General features: G+C 37.6%; 1 protein-coding gene across 6 annotated transcripts in view; it reads left to right on the top strand.

Annotated features, from left to right (window-relative positions):
* MLLT10 (MLLT10 histone lysine methyltransferase DOT1L cofactor) overlaps nt 1-18,940 on the top strand; it is a 252,498-nt gene that overhangs the window by 186,681 nt on the left and 46,877 nt on the right. For all 6 annotated transcript variants that reach the window (XR_006681004.1, XR_006681005.1, XR_006681003.1 and 3 more), the window contains 3 exons: nt 3,675-3,853; nt 16,927-17,044; nt 18,470-18,542. Coding sequence is in view for 3 of the 6 variants with exons in the window: in XM_045300194.1 (XP_045156129.1) it covers nt 3,675-3,853; nt 16,927-17,044; nt 18,470-18,542 (370 nt within the window). In the remaining 3 variants the exon portion in view is untranslated. The remainder of the gene's footprint in view (nt 1-3,674; nt 3,854-16,926; nt 17,045-18,469; nt 18,543-18,940) is intronic.

The following is an 18,940-nucleotide window of genomic DNA, read 5'->3' as shown; positions in this document are numbered from 1 at the left end:
AACTGTCAGTCCCGTTGTTTTCTCCTCCAGATTGTTCATCCAGCCTGTCCTATCCAGACAGGCCTGCATTTTCAATTTTTTAAGGGAGTGCCCTATTACTTTATATAGTGGTTACATATTTACAGAGCCACCCACAACTTGTGATAGTTTCAATGTCATGTTGCATCCTCTCCAGCCCCCTTCCCTGCCATTTTCCCCCACTTCAAATTGGGGTCTCATTGGCATTGTAAGATAGCATCTCATTATTTTGATTTGCATCTCCTGGATAACTGATGATCATAAGCATTTGGAACAAGCTCTTTTTGAGTTTTCAAGTTTACTGTAACTATGCTTCCATTTCCTAGGTTTGTATCTCAAGAGCTGCCTTAAAATTTTTTTAAATCTAAACTCAAGTTCATTTTATTATGTTCTAGACTTCATAAGAGTTCTATGACCCACAGGCATCTCAGAGTGCATGATGATCAACTTGAACCTTAAACTTGCATTAAGCAATGATTTAAGTTATAGAATAAGACAAGTGTCAGTTTGAGTCCTGGTTCTGCCACCTAGTAAGTGTATAAGCAAGCTGCTTAATTTCTTTAAACTTCTGTTTTCTCAAACAAGGGCACTTCACAAAATTCATGGAAAAATGGAATTAAAAGATAATAGGATTTTTCCATAAATTTTTGAAGTCCCCTCTTATGAAAAATGAAAGTAATCTCTACCTCACTGAGCTATTGTGCTGGTAGTTACCTGCATACAGTAAGTGGTAAATCATTGATTGCTCTCAGTACATATTCCTGTTTCATTGAACATTACCACTTCCAATTATTGTTTGTTAAAAGCAGTTTTAGACAGTTGTACCTTTTTAATCTTCAGATTAGTCACTAGTGTCCTATCGGTCCTCTTTTGTGATATATCTTTACTACTGTGATCTTAGTTTAACCCCTCTTTTTGGCTCTTTGTTGTTAATACTGTAGCCTCTTAACAGTTTTCCAGCCTGTATTAAATCCTCTATCCAAACTATTCTCAGCCTGCTACAGTGATTTATGTCTTGCTTAAACATCGCTTTTATCAGCAAGCTTCTGCTTATCATCCTTATCAAAGTGGTTCCCCATTGTTTTTTAACTTTTGACATGTATTTTTCTTCTTTAGTTTCCATTTGATTTTTTAACCATTTTCTTAAATCTTTGTACTGTAAGCTTAGGTTTTATTGAAGTTGCCAGGTCTTAGTGTTCACCCTGCTGCTTGTTGCATGTCTTTTTCTGAACCATCCATCACCACCTTTTGCAGTGCTTTAGTGATTCCCTTTAAAGCTGCCACCTTTCCAGTAGTTTTCTTTGACTCCAATCCCATGTCTAGGTTGTTAGGCGATAGAAAGTTGGTTCCGACGCATAACGATCCTTTGTATAAGAGAAGGAAATAGACTGCTTGTCCTGTGCCTTTCCCCAATCATAGCCAACTGTATCATCCCATCTTGGGAGGGTCTTCCTCTTTACTTCTTTTTTTTGGAGGGAGGGGGTGACCCTCTAGTCACCAAGCTTGCTGTCCATCACCAGGTATTTGAGACGATGTCTCATCATCCTTGCTTCTAAGGAGCACTTTGCTGTCCTTCCAACACAGGTTTGTTCATTCTTCTGGGACTTTATTCAGTATTCTCTGGCAACGCTAATACTCCATAGGCATCAGTTCTTCTTTGGTGGTCCTTATTTATTGTCTTAACTTTTACATGCACATGAAACTATTAAAAATACCATGTCCTGGGTCAGACCAACCTCAAAATGACATCTTGGTTCTTCAGTGCTTTAAAAAGGTCTTGTGTAGCAAATTAGCCTAATGGAATATGTTACTTGATTTCCTGACTGCTCCTTCTATGGGCATGCTTTTATCCATGGTTGTAGAATTACAAATGAAATCCTTGACACCAGCCTTTTCTTTGTTAATTGATGTTATTTATTGGTCTAGTTGTGAAGATTTTGTTTTCTTGATGGTGAGGTATAATTTATACTGAATGCAGTAATCTTCAGGTCAAATCCTTTTCACAAGTGTACTGGAAAGGATGCAACCCTGACATACACCTTTCCTGGTTTCTAAACCTCTCAATAGACCTTTGTTCTGTTTGCATAACTGCCTCTTGATATATTTACATGTTACGCATAACAGGAATATCGGCGGTCTAGGTTAGATAATCCTTTTTCTGTACTCAGGATCCCTGAGTGCATTGCTCACTCACTCACTCGCTCGCTGACTCATAGCAACTATGTAGGACTGGATGGAACTGCCCCTGTGGGTTTCTGAGACTAACTCTTTGCAGGTGTAGAACACGCCTTCTTTCTATCTAGTACAATGGTTCTCAACCTTCCTAATGCTGAGACCCTTTATTACAGTTCCTCATGTTGTGGTGACCGCCCCAACCACACAATTATTTTCGTTGCTACTTCATCACTGTAATTTTGCTACTGTTAGGAATCGGGCGACCTCTGAAAGGATAAATCCATCCCCAAAGGGGTGTTATGACCCACAAGTTGAGAACTACTGGTCTAGTAGCTGCTTGTAGTTTCTAATTACTGATCTTTATGGATTGCAGTTCACCATGTAACCACTCTACAACCAGGGCGCCATCATAACACTAGTCATAGCATTTTGTAATTGCCTTTTTCCCCACTAAGCTTCTTCAAGCGGAGGACTTTCATATCTTATCTCTAGGGCCTAGATACTGTTTGCAAACAGTCAGCTCTGAAGTGTTTGTGGAACAGATGCATTTGTTGAACGAGTTGGGTTTTTTGTTTTCGTTGTTTGCTTTTTGAGAAATTTTAGATGTAAAATGATTAAGGTCTTTAAAAAAAAAATGATTAAGATCTTAAAGTATCCCATTTCTCTTTTTCCCCTCATTTGAAAGTTAAAAGTGTCTTTATTTTGTAGTTTTTTCTTAACTTTTTCCCCATTTCCACTTCATATCCACATTTGTAGAATGAATTGCCCTACTTTCTGATTTCCCACTTACATCTGTTCCCCATGGTGCCACGGAAAATGTTTTCATCAACTCTCTCATCCTGTTTCATTGCCTGTGTTCCCTGAAGTAGACAGCACCCTCCCCCAGTAGCCCAAGTTGTCTTTATCGTTCAGTCTGCCCTTCTATTTCCATTCTTGCCCTTAAAGTCTATTAATATTAGGTTCATTCTACCTCCTTAGTATCTGTAGAATCCACCTATATTGTATTTATTACCACAGTTGAATTCTACCAATGTCATCAGCCTCCCTATTGGTTTAGGAACTCCTAAAACTCTTAAAATCTTTACAAAGCTCTTCCTGATGCAAGTCCCTGTTTATTCACAGTAGTGTATTTTACTATATTAAAATGATTCAGATTCTTTCAGGATACATACATATTTTAATGAAAGTGTAGGTTTTATTACCAACAATGAGACTCGTACTTGGAGAGAGAATGGAAGAAATGTGGATATTTTAATTCCTAGATTAAAATATTGTCTGTGACATATTTCAGGCGAAAGACCAGGCTTTCTTATTCCCTGTAAAGAGTTACAGTCTCAGAAACCCATGGAGGCAGTTCTACCCTGTCCTATAGGGTCAGTAAGGGTTGGAATCAGTTGATTGCAATGAGTTTGGTTTGGGGAGTTTTGACGTATTTAACTACTGGGTTATAAAATATTTAAATGTAACTTCTTTTCTTGCAGGTATTTATAACAACAATGATGTAGCAGTATCATTTCCAAATGTAGTATCTGGCTCAGGATCAAGTACTCCTGTCTCCAGTTCTCATTTACCTCAGCAACCTTCTGGTCATTTGCAACAAGTAGGAGCTCTTTCTCCCTTAGCCACATCTTCTGCAACTACTGCTGTTGCTACAACTCAGGTAAATGATAGTTAACTATTGTTGTATAGGTGGTTTTATTTTATTTAATGTTTGTTGTTGGGAATATACACAACAAAAACATTTCAAGTTTATACACGTACAGTTCCATTAAATTGATTGTGTGTCATCTTTTTTTTTAATAAATAATTTTATTGGGGGCTTGTACAACTCTTATCATCCATCCATCCATCCATCCATCCATCCATCCATCCATCCATCCATCCATCCATCGTGTCAAGCACATTTGTACATTTGTTGCCATCATCATCAAACATTTTCTTTCTACTTGAGCCCTTGGTATCAGCTCCTCAGTTTTCCCCCTCTCTTCCTCACAAACCCTTGATAATTTATAGATTATGATTATTTTTCCATGTCTTACACTGTCCGATGTCTCCCTTCTCCCACTTTTCTGTTGTCTGTCCCCCAGGAAGCGGAGGGGAGGGGGTTATATGTAGATCCTTGTGATCGGTTCCCCCTTCTCCCCCACCTTCTCCTTCCCCTCCTGGTATCTCTGCTCTCATTATTGGTCCTAAGGGACTTATTTGTCCTGGATTCCTTGTGTTTCCAGCTCTGATCTGTACCAGTGTACAGATTTGTGAGGTAGAATTGGCATCATGATAGTTGGGGGGAGGAAGCATTAAAGAACTAGAGGAAAGTTGTATGGTTCCTTGGTGCTATACTGCAATCTGGCTGACTCATCTCCTCCCCGTGACCCTTCTGTAAGGGCAAGTCCAGTTGCCTACAGATGGGCTTTGGGTCTCCACTCCACATTCCCCTTCATTCACAATGATATGATTTTTTTGTTCTTTGATGCCTGATACTTGATCCCTTTGACACCTCGTGATCACGCAGGCTGGTGTGCTGCTTCCATGTGGGCTTTGTTGCTTCTGCGTTAGAATGTCATCTTTTTTTTTTTTTAATCATTTTATTGGGGGCTCATACAACTCTTATCACAATCCATATATACATCAATTGTGTAAATCCATCTTTATTTCTTAAAGTAAGTTTGATTAGAAGAAAAATAAGTAACATAGGACTTTCTGTAGGGATTTATAAAACATCTCAATTTGCATATAGTTGCTATTATAAATGATAGATATTTTTACATGATAGCTAAGAGAGGTGGAGGCACCAAGTGGGTACATGTGTATAATTGAGTCTAAGTTTCTAATTTTGGTGTAGACTAGTAATGAGTGGTTGAAGGACGTGGGGGAGGAGGGGGTGTCTCTTGTATATATTCTTTTCTTAAAAACAAGGATTCAACAAAATTGAACCAAGTTCTTAAGTTTTAAAATTATGCAAATAATATATGAATATCGACTGTATAGACTAAAAATTATGAGAGAATATATGACATATTTCCTTAAATACTACATTAATTTCTTCCTACTGGGGAAGAATGTTTGTAAATATTAGATATGTAGATTATATAGAATTTGCCATGGTTACCTTTTTACTACGAATTTAAGACTTAGTAGGTGATCTAGTCTACCAAAAATTCAACCAAACCCACTGTCACGGAGTCAGTTCTGACTCTTAGTGACTCTATGTAGTTGTGTTAGTCTGGGTACTTTAGAGAAACAAATCCACAGAAACTCATATATAAGAGTTTTATATAAAGGTTAAGTGCACTTCAAGAAAACATCCCAACCCAGTGCTCCCCAAGCCCACAAGTCCAACATTAACCCATATATCTGACACCAATCCACAAAGTCCTCCTCCATCTCACAGAACACACACAATGAGGCCGACTGTAGGAGAAAAGCCAAATCAGTGAATGTGTAAGCATCTCAGCACTGGTAGGGGTCTACACACGGCTGCTCCAGCACCCAGGGCTGCATAGGGATAGGTCCATGCGGCTTCTCTTGGGGGATGTCTTGCAGGAAGTGAGCCTTGCCAGCTGAAGGAGGGAACTGGCTAAGGCAGCTGCATCCTGGTCTGACCATCAGAAAGCAAGAGACCCGAGAACTAGAAAGGCGAGGCTCACCAAGCCATTTATCCCTCCACCCTTCAATTAACCCCACATGTGTTTATCGGCCAGGTTGGCACAATAAACTAACTACCTCAATAGTTTTTCTGAGACTGTAAATCTTTAGGGGGCCGGTAACCTTATCTTGCTCCCTAGGAGTAGGTGGTAGGGCTGAACTGCTGACTATTGTGGTTAGCATACTGGTGAAGTGCCTTAAAAGCCACATCAGACATCTGACCTTAGTAGGGGCAAGGAGAGTCCAACAGTACACCCGCCTAAGACTGTTTGCCACAAAGCAGAGGTCAGATACTCCTCCATCCTCCTCCTTTCTTTATTCGATTCTGTTCCTTCCAGGACACTCATTTTACAATAATTCACTTTTTAAAGGTTACACAGAATTCACAGAGAATACTCACGATTATGGGGGAGGTTAACAGGTGACCATAACTCAGGATCAGAACACCTTAAGGACACAGTTCTTGACCCACAGCACCACCTCTTCTCAGCCAGCAGCCAAATTTCAGCTCTTCAGCGTCTCAGCCTTGGGATTCCTTTGCCTCTGACTTGTTCTGTGGATTGGGAAGCCATCACTCAGCCTCACAATCTTGGTCCTTTTTCTGTACACTGCCTCTTGGTGTCATCATTGTTCCTTTGCTCTGTCTCATCGCAGACACTGGCGTCTGTAGTGCCGCATCAGGCAGGGAGCTTGCGTGTGTTCCACTGGTGGCTCTTCTTTCTTGATGGTCATGGGTTGCTTCCTCTGCTTCTGAGATTCCTGCTACTGCTAGAGTAACGACATCACTGACCATTCCCTATGTTAGGGTTTTGCTCACTGCATGCTTCTACTCTATCACTTGGTGAAGGTTGCATGCTGTTGTTTGGTCGACTCATAGTGATCCCATGTACTACAGAATGAAACACCGCCCTCTCCATTGCTATCATCACAGCTGTTCCCTGTGTTTGAACCCATTGTTGCAACCATTTGTCACCCTTTCTTATTAAGGGTCTCCCTTTTTTTTTTTTTTTTGCTGTCCCTCTACTTTACCAAGCATTATGCCCCTTTTAAGGGACTGATCTCTCCTGATAACATGTCAAAAGTACATAAGCATATTCTGGCTTTCCTTATCCTAAGATAGAGCTATCCAAGACGTGGGTAAAGAAGAGCCATATATTTAAGCAGTTTTACTTTACCACACGGCCCAACACACAACCCACTGTGTCACCAGGACTCCAATGACCTAATCTATAGAAATGTGTTAGAAGCAATAGTCAAATCTGAAAAAAATTGTAATCTTCAGTTTTATAAATAAGACAGTAAGTGAGTAGAGTTATAGGTGCACATTTATCCTTTTTCCATTGTCTACTTCCCCATACGTGATAAATTTAGATTGAAAATATGCATTCAAATACATATTTTAAATCAGTTTGTACGTAACATTTTTTCATTTTTTCCCAAGCTCTAGTACTGAGGCTCTCGAGTTTAGGAAAATGAATCTAACAGTGACAAATAGCTAATTGTTAATAGTAGTTATTTTCAAGTTTCCCTAAAACTTTGTGTTCCTAATTCTCATTGTATAGCCCTGTGTGCATCGGTATACATACTGTTTTATTATGCTTCAATGTAGTTCATGTCGCATGTAGTTGAGTTTTTCAGTAAGTTGAAGTTTGTGGCAATGCTGTGTGGAGCCCATCTATTGGCATGGTTTTTTGTACAGCGTGTACTCACTAATGTGACTTTGTCCCATTATGGTAATTTGTACAATATTCCAAAATTTTTTCATAATGTTTTTATCGTACTCATAATAAAATGTACTCTATTTATATGCACATAATTTCCGTATACACTGGGAAGCAAAAATTCATGTTACTTTTATAATGCTTGCTTAATTGTGGTGATCTGGTGCTAGTCTGAGATGTATGGTTGTGTATATTTTTTTCTTAGTATTCTGGAAACTGTACCTCAAAGCATAGCATGAGTTGATTTTTTTTTCTCACGCCTCTCTCCCGCATCCCCGTCCCCCGTGAGGTGATTTTTAAAGTGTGTGAATGGTGCAGTAAAAGCAGTCAGCGATCATAATTAAGCCCAGAATTAGAATGATGAACACAGAAAATTAATGGTATAATTAGTAGTATACTCTTTAAAAGTGAAAATTAGCTATTTGGTGAAACTAACCACTAAAGGGGACCTTGACAAGTTTTGGAGAGTTTTTGTTTCTCTCATTTCACTAGAAAAGTGAGGTCATCGGAATAATAGGCCTGCTGTTAGAGAAGGTGAAAGGATAAATGAGAAAATGACTCTTATAAATAGTTTTATCTCTTTTAATTAAGTGTAACCATATGTTGTTGATAGCTTTATATTCTTGGACAAAGTTTCACATTAACATTTTCAATGTGTATTTTTCTCTCTTTTTTTTAACAGTCTTGTTTTAATTACACCCTGGTTAATTCTCAGCTGAATTAAGCAAAAATCGCTCATTTCTTCTCATTCATTATGTTTGTAGGTTTTAAGGGTTGGCATTAGTGGGGTGGATGCGGGAAATGTGGTGAAGAGAAATTTATAGCCAGAGGGAAAATTCCATTTAACATGTGACTCAACTGAAGAACAAAGAAATCATAGTTGCAAGTAATCCAGGATTCAGTCCAATTAAGATCTTTACTGTTTATCCCCCACCACGTTTCAGTAAGATGGGTCTCTTATAAATGCAATCCTCAAGTTAGACCCAAATGCTGCATGCTGAGACAACTGCATCCATGTTTCTGTCTAGCAGTTAATGCTTTCTGCCTTGAAGTGGAAGCTGATTTAGCCTTCCTTATCTGATGCTGCTGTAGCAACCATCAGTCTCCAGGCAACTGAGGCACGTTAGCCTCTCAGTTGAACTGAGTGCAGAACTACTTTAATTTAGCTGCCTGAGACAATAGTAATGGTGTTGAACTTGGAAAATGTGAACATTTCTAGGAAGCGTGCAAGGGAAAGGACACAAAAATGTGTAGATTAAGTGGAATGTTTAGTTTAGGACTCTTAAAATTGGGGTGGACTTGTTAATAAAATTTTTTTCAATATGGCAAAGTTTAATACTGGTATAACTTTCACATAGACCCTGTTCGTTTTCAAACAGTGCAGTTCCTTGTGCTTAGATGTTAGGGTTTCTTTTATTTAGGGTTTCTTTATAGATCATGAATTTAAGATGAAGAGAGAGATGCCAACATATAAGTTAAAAGTTCTTTTGTAATTATTTAAAACCCATCACACTAGTAAATACTTTAATATTGATCAGAGTAAGAATGTTAAATTTGATTAACATTTTGTTTCCTTGATGTTCATGCTCTGGTCCCTTATTCCTGCTTGTCCCCCCAAAGGTTGAGTCAGAGCAGTAATTGTTAGTCACTGGCAGGTGCCAGCAGGGCACAAATCCAGAGGTTATTCCTGATCTCACTGGCCTTGGCTTTATGGAAGGTAGGCCTCTTGTCCGGCTTATTTGCTGTCTTAAGACTTGTTCTCTGGATATTGATCAGAGAGGTAAGACGGAATACCTAATGGAAGTTGATAATGCAAAATTACTTGATTTGTACTTTTAATATAGGGGGAAAGTCTTATTTGAGAAGTGGAATAAGAGTGTTAAGGTTTTTAAAATTTTATTTTATTGAGAGATCATTTCATTGGGGGCTCTTACGACAGTCCACACATCGATTGTATCCGGCATGTTTGTTCATATGGGGCCATCGTTCTTTTCTAGACAGGTACTTTCTGTGGAGCCCTGGTATCAGCTCCTCCTTTTCCCTCCTTTGCCCCTGTTAAACTTCTATGAAACCTACCTGATAATCCCAGTTATATGTTCTTCAATGTTAAATACCTTTGATGCTTTAGTGTAATTGCTCTTTCACAGTATTTAATGTACAAAACCTGTTTTATTATATATTAGATGATCTGTAATATAGTTACAACAATCCACTGCATTATTACAAGATAGAGCTACTGTCCGTGTGATTTTTAATGATGTGCTTTGCCCTTTTGCCGTGAGTAGAAGTGTACGTACATTAGTTTCTGTAGGTGTGCTATTTATTTTTCATTTTGCCTTTCAAATCCCACAGTGTTTCCCAATTCTGCATTGATTCTGCTCTGTCTCAGGGAGGATACAAAAGCCTTCATTTGAAGAATGATTTTTTTAATTGAGGAATTTAAGATTGAATGTAATGAAAAATAATTGCCTTCCATGATAGCCTACATTTTTGGGTTTTCCTCCTGGTACATTCTTCGTGTAGCTAAGCATATTAGAAGTTTTCACAGTGTGACTATTGAGGTTTAAGAATCATTTAATTGAAATATAACCCCCAATATTTATTTATGTGTCAATAAATAATAGATATCAGTATATTTAAGGTGTACAATTTAGTAACTAGGGTTGTATAGATTTCTGTGAGACTTGAATCGACTTTGAACGTTTTTCACAGATGTAGTTGTTGATAACAGATGATCCCATGTAACAACCCTTGCTGAGGCTGTAGTGGCTTAGTGGGTTATGCATGCGCTGGGCTGCTAATGGTAAGCAACCACTCCAACAGAAAAAGAGGAGACTTTACAGTCTCAAAGATTGACTTTCACTATGAGTCAAAACTGACTTGGTGGCAGTGAATTAGGTAAGTTAATGACAATTGCATTCTGTTGGGAAAATGGCTACATTTTCCAGGTAGATTTACTCAACGTTGGGGGTTATCCATGTGTATATGTGATCAGAATAAAAACGCTTCATCGATTTTAAATACTTTTGTAAGGGCTTATAATTTTCAGGAAGTTAGCCTTCTTAGTAAAATAACTATATAAGTGATTTATAATGTTATTTATTGAATGGTGATAAAGTAATAGCAAAAAGGGTACACATGTCTCGCAAGCAAGAGAATTACGTTTAGAATCAAAGCAGTCTGACACTTGAGCCAACTCTCTAGTTTACCAACTGTAAAAGTGAACTCCCACATGTATGGCCTTTATTTAAAGAGGTATCTTTGAAGAAAGTATTTTTAGGAGTCTTCTATACGCACTGCTGTTGTTAGAGCTTTGGAGCTGGTAGTGTGCCACAATGCAGAATAGCAGGAATTGACTCTCAAGCCCTGGGTTCTAGGAGTCAGAGACTGCTGGTACTATTAGGGCTTGGGCGGGTCTTTCTTTAGTTTTTGGGAGGCTCACTTTGTTCGTGTGTAAAATATGGATACTTTACATACCTGTCTTACCGAATAGAGTTAGGTTATGAAGTTAAGATGAGATTATACACCTTGCAGACCATAAAGCAATAGTTGTTAACAGTGATGCTACAACATATCCTAGGATACGGTCACAGAAAAGTCTGATTATTTGTGAGGAAATAAATGGAAGTAGTTCCTAGTCTAAAAATAGTGTTACATTTTTCAGTTAAAGTACATAATTCTGTGGTAATATACTTAGGGTCAGCAGGGATCTAAGGACTTTCCAGTTCTAAATGTTTTTAGTAGTTTCCTTATTGTCCTAAGGACTTAATTTTTTTTTCAAAAGATAAATATTTTTATTTAGATGTTAACTGATTACAAATCTACTTAGAATTGTTTGGTTGTTCTATCCAGTCCTGTTGTCCAATCATGAGTGTTCAGTGATGGTTTAACTGCCCTTTAATCCCTCCCACTATTTTATGGAAACTCAATTGTGGCACATTTCAGCATTAGCTAAACAATGGTTTTGAATATGTTAAGCTCCTAACAATTAGGGAGCAGTTTAGGGCATTGAATAATGTGGAATGATGCAATTGAACTTGACAGCTTCCACAGTCAGGCTACTCTTGGGACCTGAAAGTTGTTCACACTTGGTTTCATCTCTCTTCACACGCTGCTTGTTAAAGCCTTACTGGTGGTAGCTGGCACGGAAATGGCCGCTGTTATCAGACTGTGTTCCATAGTGTAAAGCTTGAGTCTGGCTAGAGAAATACGGTAGAACTTTTTGTTATTTTCCTGGCTGCAGGAATGTTCATTCATATTTTTCCTGGAAACTTGGTTGCAAATTAAGTATATCTATAAGTTATCATGAGAAATCTTGGAATCCTTATGTTTATAATATTACTATATCATGTATCATTAACTATATAGATGAAAATATTGCCACAGTTACTGCTAATGAATTAATGGTAAAGAGAAACTGTCATGGCTTATGAATATACCTTAAGAAATAATGGCAAAAATTTGAATGTCATCACTTGTCAGCCTTTGGGCTAAGATCAAGTACAGGAATGTCTACCATATACCGAACAGTTTTCTAAGCCCTGTCACATATATTAAGAGAACACTTTAATTCTTTTACTATCCCACCCCTGAGGTAGATTCTCTCAATATCTCCATTTTATAGATGGGAATGGAAGAAGGAGAATTTTAATAATCGGCCCAAGGTGATAGCATGGTTTGCAGCAGAGACATCGATAATAATCATGCTTTTCTTTAAAGAAATAATTTTACTGGGGCTCGTAAAGCTCTTGTAATAATCCACACATCCACTGTATCAAGTGCATTTGTACATAGGTTGTCATTATTTCTAAACTCTTTCTACTTGAGGCCTTGGTATCAGCTCCTCTTTTATCCCCTCTCTTCACCACCCTCCCAGATAATATCAAGTTTTGTCTATGTGAATTATGTGAATTAGGGTTTTTAAAATAAGAATGTATTTTTAAATATTGTATAAGGGTTGGAAGGCTTGGAGAATCTGTATTTTAGAGCATTTTGACTGTCATGTTTACTGACGGGTTATTGTGCATTAACAATGTCTGTTGTAACTTGTTTCTGCATGATTAAAATATGAAGTTTCAAATTCACCTCTGGATAATGAATGCATTACTACAATACTTTCCAAAGGTAAAATTTTCACAAGTAGTATTACAAAACTATATTTATTTTTTTCACTGTATTATTCAGCCCTTATCAACATTTAGAAGGGAAAAAGTCTATTAAAAACAATAGCTACTTCTAAGTCATATTCATTTATTTAACTCAGTAGTTAGATATAGCAAACTTATTTTCTCCATACAACTGGCCTTACATTAAGCTATGTGTCTAGAAATTTAGTAGACTACGTTACATCTAGAACTCATGTAAACAGCTAGGTGCTCATAAGCAGACATTTGAAGTAAATGAACTACAAACAACAGGGAATTTAAAGCTGAAATACCATCTTAATACTGCTTATATCACATTCAGATTCTAAATTTCTTTTGTTTTGCTTTTGAATACGGCCTTGGGAGAGACTTTGCATATCTTTCTAGACATTTAACATATTAGCCTATTCTGCATTTGGTATTGGGTCTTCTTTGGCTCAGATTTCTCAACATAGCATGTTTAAAAGTGACTTCGATTTACTATAATAATTATTAGTTTATTTTTACTTAATTGGTCCTTGGGTCCACCCTGGAGAATACTTCTCTTAATGATACTTATGTAAAATGTTAGAATAAGTATAACAACATCCGTGACTAGAAGTGGCTACTTACAGTTATTGATATTGAGGGAGCAACCTCGGAAGTAAACTATACTGACCAGGTCAACTTACAGTGTTAGACAGTAATTGTCTTGATCTAATCCTTATTCTCACCTTCTGAGTATGTAGTCAAACAACTAGTTTGCTTTGTAATCATTTTAGGTTTTGTTTTAAAATCATTTTTAGATATAAAAAGCTGCAGAAAGAGTGTATAAAGTTTATGTATATTGTGGATATCACAACATCTCTTCTTCTCAGTGGGCAAGATACAGTTGAAATGTTGTAAGATCAATACTACCCTCTAAAAAGAACCACCGGTCTTACTAGTAGAAGCCGACTTGCAGCACATTAGTGATTGGCTTTAAAAAGTCTATGCCCAACATATGCTGGAGAGAAGTCATGTGTGTGCTAATACTTCTTTTATAATTTTTTAAATAAAAGCTCTCAGCTCCTTTTATGTTTCATAGCTATTCTTTATTTAGGTTAACATAAATCTTTCTGTCCCCACTGTATCTTAATGCTTTCTATTTTAATGGCAAATATTTTTGTTTGAGTATACAAAATGACTTAATATGTGTTCGCTCTTCAGCAAGTTGTTTTTGGCCCCCTCTTCACTTAACCTTCTTTGCTACTAAGTAATTTTTTTCATGAAGTTTTAGGTTTTCTTTTTTTGTTTGTTTGTTTGTTTTTTGTTTTATGTTTTCTTATTCTTTTTTTTCTCTTATTCTTGAAATGCTAACAGAGAGGGTAATTAATTAGCCAGGATTCTCAGCATTTACTATTGCAGACATTCTTTGAGAAGTATTGATTAAGCAATGACAGAGATTGTGAAGTCTGATAATTCATGTTATTCACTTAAAATAACATTAAAGACTTGACTTTTATAGCAGAAAATTAATTTATAGTAGTTTAGATGCTGTAACATGCAATGTAATCAGATTAATGATTCATTTGTATTTCCCTTTTGAAAATTTCTCACTTAGGTGCAAATTAGAAACAAACAAGCAAATACTCAACAACACCGCCCCAAACAAAAGATTTTTACGTAAAATTGTAGCCTTAAAGAAAATTGGGGGAAACCATCATTCAGGGCAGTGAAGAGGGTTTATCCTTTTAACTTATTTTCATTACACCTTTTCACTTTTGCTAGCTATCTTTAGAAAAGATAACACCTTTCTGTTTGGGAATACACTAAAGATAGTTGATCTTTTTGATCCGATGAAGTAAACTCAACTGTCGTTGAGTGGATTCCAGCTCCCAGCCGCCCCATAGAACGGGTTAGAACTGCCCCTGGCAGTTTCCAGGCCTGTGCTCTTCAGAGGGGTAGAAAGCCCTGTCTTTCTCCCTCAGGGCAGCTGATGACTTTGAACTGCTGCCGCCCAGTGCATAAGCACTTACTTTGTAACTTTGCTTTTCGATCTTTAGTATGCTAAGCCCCAAGGATGATAGAGAAAGTAGGATAAAGTAACTAGTGTAGTATTACAGATGACTGCAAGACAGATTGGAAGGCGGTGAGTAGGTGTCCGTTCACTGTGGCTGGTAGGTGCCTTGGTGTGCTGCTTCTGAGGACCACGGCAGCACTCTGCTTAGGTTCTCCCCCTTGACTCCTAGTTTGCACTCTCCTCCATTTTTGGCAGCCACATGTCTCAGAATATCACTTTCTCTTTCTAACTAGTGTTTCTTTTTATTTGTTTTAAGTGCTTAGCTGATCTTTTTAGCACTGTGTCGAAAATAAGAATTAAATAGTCTTGATAAAGGCTTTCTGATTATTTTTATTATTTTACTTGTTTGAATTATGTTTCTTCAAGTTATATTTTAAGTAATACAAAGTTTCCAATGTTTGACTTCTCTGGAGGTAAAAGATCCTTTCATATTTTTATTTATCCCACACTGCCAACTGTACATGTGGCGCCACAGGTGGTTAAGCACTGGGCTGCTAACCCTGGAGGTTGACGTTGTGCGCTCTCCAGCTGCTGTGTCAGAGGAAGATGAGGCAGTCAACTTCTGTAAGGGTTTTACAATCTGGGAAAGCCCATGCAGCATTTCTCTGTTCGGTAGGGTTGCTATGAGTCAGAATACTAATGAGTTTGGTCACATACATGTTTGGTGTGTAGTATCATCTAAGGTTGAAATTAGGATTTTTCTCCTACTGAGGTTTAATTGACTGCTAAACAGGACTTTCTTGTCAGCTTACAGACTTTGTGTACATGTCTTAAACAGGAGGACAAATGAAACCCAAAATGACAGGTTGAATTTAGGCATTGAAGTGGAATTAGAAAATATTTCCTCTGAAACAAGGAATGCAAGGATGAGATTCGACATCACTGGGACTTTTAATCATGAAAGTCCATTTTTCATGTATAATAAGTTGGCTAAATGCCAAAATATAATGCCAGGGTATGAATCTTTCCTGAAACGCCATTTACCTTCTGTCACATTTTTGCGTATTACAACTACAATGCCATCTTAGTCTCTCGTGTGCAGTTAACACGTGTCAGAAGATCCCGTATGTTCTGCTGTTACTCAGCTTTATATTATAAATGCTTTGGTTCTTTGAAGTTATTTTCAAGATTCTTGCTCTGCGGTAGCTATGCAATGACTTCATTGTATAAAAGCTCAAGTTTGATGTCACTCGTGAAGAAGCAGTCTCTCAAAAGGGCAGTCCAGTGAGATCTGAAAACTACCTCGGGCGTTAGCGACTTCTGTGCGGGCCTAGTGGTGTCCTGGAGATGCGCCTAAGCCGCCACCTGGACAGGCTGCGCGGTTCCTGGAAAGCGAGGGAAAGCACGCCCATCAAAGAAGGCATTTTTATTACACTGGATTATGCAAGACTTTGGCCAGCCTCCTTCGCTTCATCTGTTTAAGGGTTCATTTTCCCTTGTTTGGCACAAATCCCAGTAGAGGCCTTCAGAATTGTGGTTAGCAACATGAATGAATTACAAACTTTGGACGAGCTCCTCAGTTAGTAGAGCTGGATTCCTGCCAAAGAGACAGTGCCTTATATGGGGTCAGGGCAAAGCTGTGATTCGGTGAGCCCTGCATTGTATAGAAAACATACTTGTGATGCCTGTTTGCTTTCTTTTAAAATAAAAACAAAACAAAACAGAAAAAGCAGCAGGCTTCCAAGTCTATCAAAATAGGAAGTAACAAAATCGTGTGCAGGTTTTACTAATGACAGAGTTAAGCAGTGGAAATATGGCTCTGTAGTTAAAATGCTACAACTACAAGTCAGACCTTTTGACCTCCTTAGCCAGCCTGTGATGTATTTGTTAGACATCTGTTGTCTACCTGCCCTTATTTTGTAATGGTTTAACAAGATTAAATAGTTGGTTCTATGTTCACATAGTTAGCATGCCACTGAACTTTGGTGTTGCCTAGGTACTTTTAAAGGAGAAGCAAGAATAGTGAACTCCTCCTCTGTGCCAATATTTTTGAAACAACCCTCCCCTCCTTTAAAATTTTTTTTAAAGGTGGTATTATGTAACTTTACTAAAAACAAGAATGTAATTTGCTTTTCAGGAAGTCTAGAGGTTTTGCTTTTAGACTTTGGTTGAGAATAGCTAGTTACTATTTTAAAATATAACTAAACATAATTCATTTATCTTTGCCATTCTTTCCATTTAGGCAAATACCCTGTCTGGATCTTCTCTTAGTCAGGCACCAGCTCATATGTATGGCAATAGGTTAAATCCAAATGCATCAGTGGCAACTCTTGTAGCCCAGTCTGAAAACAGTCAAACAGGTAAGTTTTCAAGAATGATTCAAATCTAAAATTAAAATTAAACTCCTTTTCCCACCACCCTCCAGCCCCCCCAATGCACCCACACCCACACACAAATTGACTCATTGTGTTGAAAAAATCTAGGGATGCGGTTACTACAAGATTTTTTTAAGAACCACAATTAGAAGTAAAATTTGTATGCTGTGTTGCAAAAATAGTAATTTGCTTTTTTTTTTTTAACTGTCTGAAATGTAAATGTTTTAGCAGCGCCATCAGGCAGGAAGGCAACAACATCTCCTGTGACTTGCGTGATTGATGTGTCCAGTTTTCAGGTCTGAGCAATTAAAATAACATAACACTGGACCTTTCTGTGAATAGCGTAAACCTTTAGTTACATAATTCATGGAATTGTACTACACGGACTTGGTTTTAAAAATCCTGTTGGAGACTTTCTATAGTGTTTAGTCATCCTGTGACTGTTTACCCGTTTACATTTTGTAGCATTTGCTTCTCGTACTGTTTTGATGAGCCACTGGATTTGCGTGGTTTCATTCCCCCTGAGGGTCTGTTGACGTGTTCCAGTAGTCATACCTGCCTCGGGAAAGGAATGGGTCGAGCAGTTTGCAAGAATGGATCGGTCATGTCTTTACTCTTAGAGGGTCAGAGGATACCTGATGGAGAATGAGGGGGAGGACAACCTTGAGAGAGAGAGACCAGATAGTGATTTTTCTTTTCTTTTTTCTTTTAAATAGAGTTATTTTAATAGGGAATGAGCTACAGGGAAAATACAAATTTGTTTCAAGCAGGGTTATTTAAGGAATAGGTGAAGAAAAATTTAAATGTACCTTTTTTTTCTCTTTATAGTAGAATTCTATATTACAGCATGTTTTATCAATTTGAAAATTAGTGTTATCAGTAATTTTACTCATTTTGTTCATAATCCCTGTAATAACATATAATTTTAGCCTGGGTGCAAAAAAAAATAACGTCATTTAAGTCTTGGTGTGTGGGGCTATGTAAAACGTTTTGTATTTTATAACTTGTCTTGGGATGCAAAGTGTTAAAAAATACAAAGCATCAGGATTTGCTGTGATAAGCATACAGATTAGCTGTCCACAGCTGTGATTCATTACTTTAACCGTAGAAATTAAAAGTGGCTGAGGGGAGGGTACTGCAAATGCAAACCACGCTGCTGTGCTGTAAAATTGAAAAGATTGAAAGACCAGAACATAATCCATGGCCTCCTGCACCCACAAAAAACTCTTGTAGGGACAACGCCTTACATGCCACAGTTCATCAATTCTAAACCCGTAGTGCAGATCTCCTACTTTCACAGTAAATGCACAGATACTGGCAAAGTTTAATGTATGTTTAGGAAAAATCAGAGCAAGAGCTTAAAACCTCTAGTGAGAGTTGCTTTATCAGTATGAAATATTTACACTGCAGATCAAGATCTTGGGGACAATAGCCGGAGCCTTGTTGGCAGGGGAAGCTCACCCAGAGGAAGTCTCTCACCACGGTAAGCAAGCATTATTTGCACTGCAAAGTTTAGGAAAACGAAACAGTCTGAGATTTGGAAACTTCTTTATCTTTTATCAGTAGAGTAAGTGCACATTTGTGAAGTATAGAAGCATTGTATAGTTAAGAAGAATGTCTAGACAGTTAAGAAAAAAGGATCCTAAATTACTTTGAATATTCATTTATATACATGATTAGTTTTGTAAACTAAAATAATTCTTTTTGAAATTTCCCAATTTATCTTTATCACTTGTACACATAGCCATTGGCACTATATTATTTTCAATAAAATATTGCTTAATGCTACAGAAACCAACTAAAACCCTTTAGTCTCTGGTTCCTAATTTAGTAATTGCATCTGTGTAGTAGAACTCTAAACTTCTACTGTTTTAAATTGTT

Source organism: Echinops telfairi, unplaced genomic scaffold, assembly GCF_000313985.2.
Source record: "Echinops telfairi isolate 266 unplaced genomic scaffold, ASM31398v2 ScPeMD7_7461;HRSCAF=8499, whole genome shotgun sequence".
Lineage (NCBI taxonomy): Eukaryota > Metazoa > Chordata > Mammalia > Afrosoricida > Tenrecidae > Echinops > Echinops telfairi.
The sequence above is the reverse complement of the archived record's forward strand: the minus strand, read 5'-3'. Positions and strand labels throughout refer to the sequence as shown.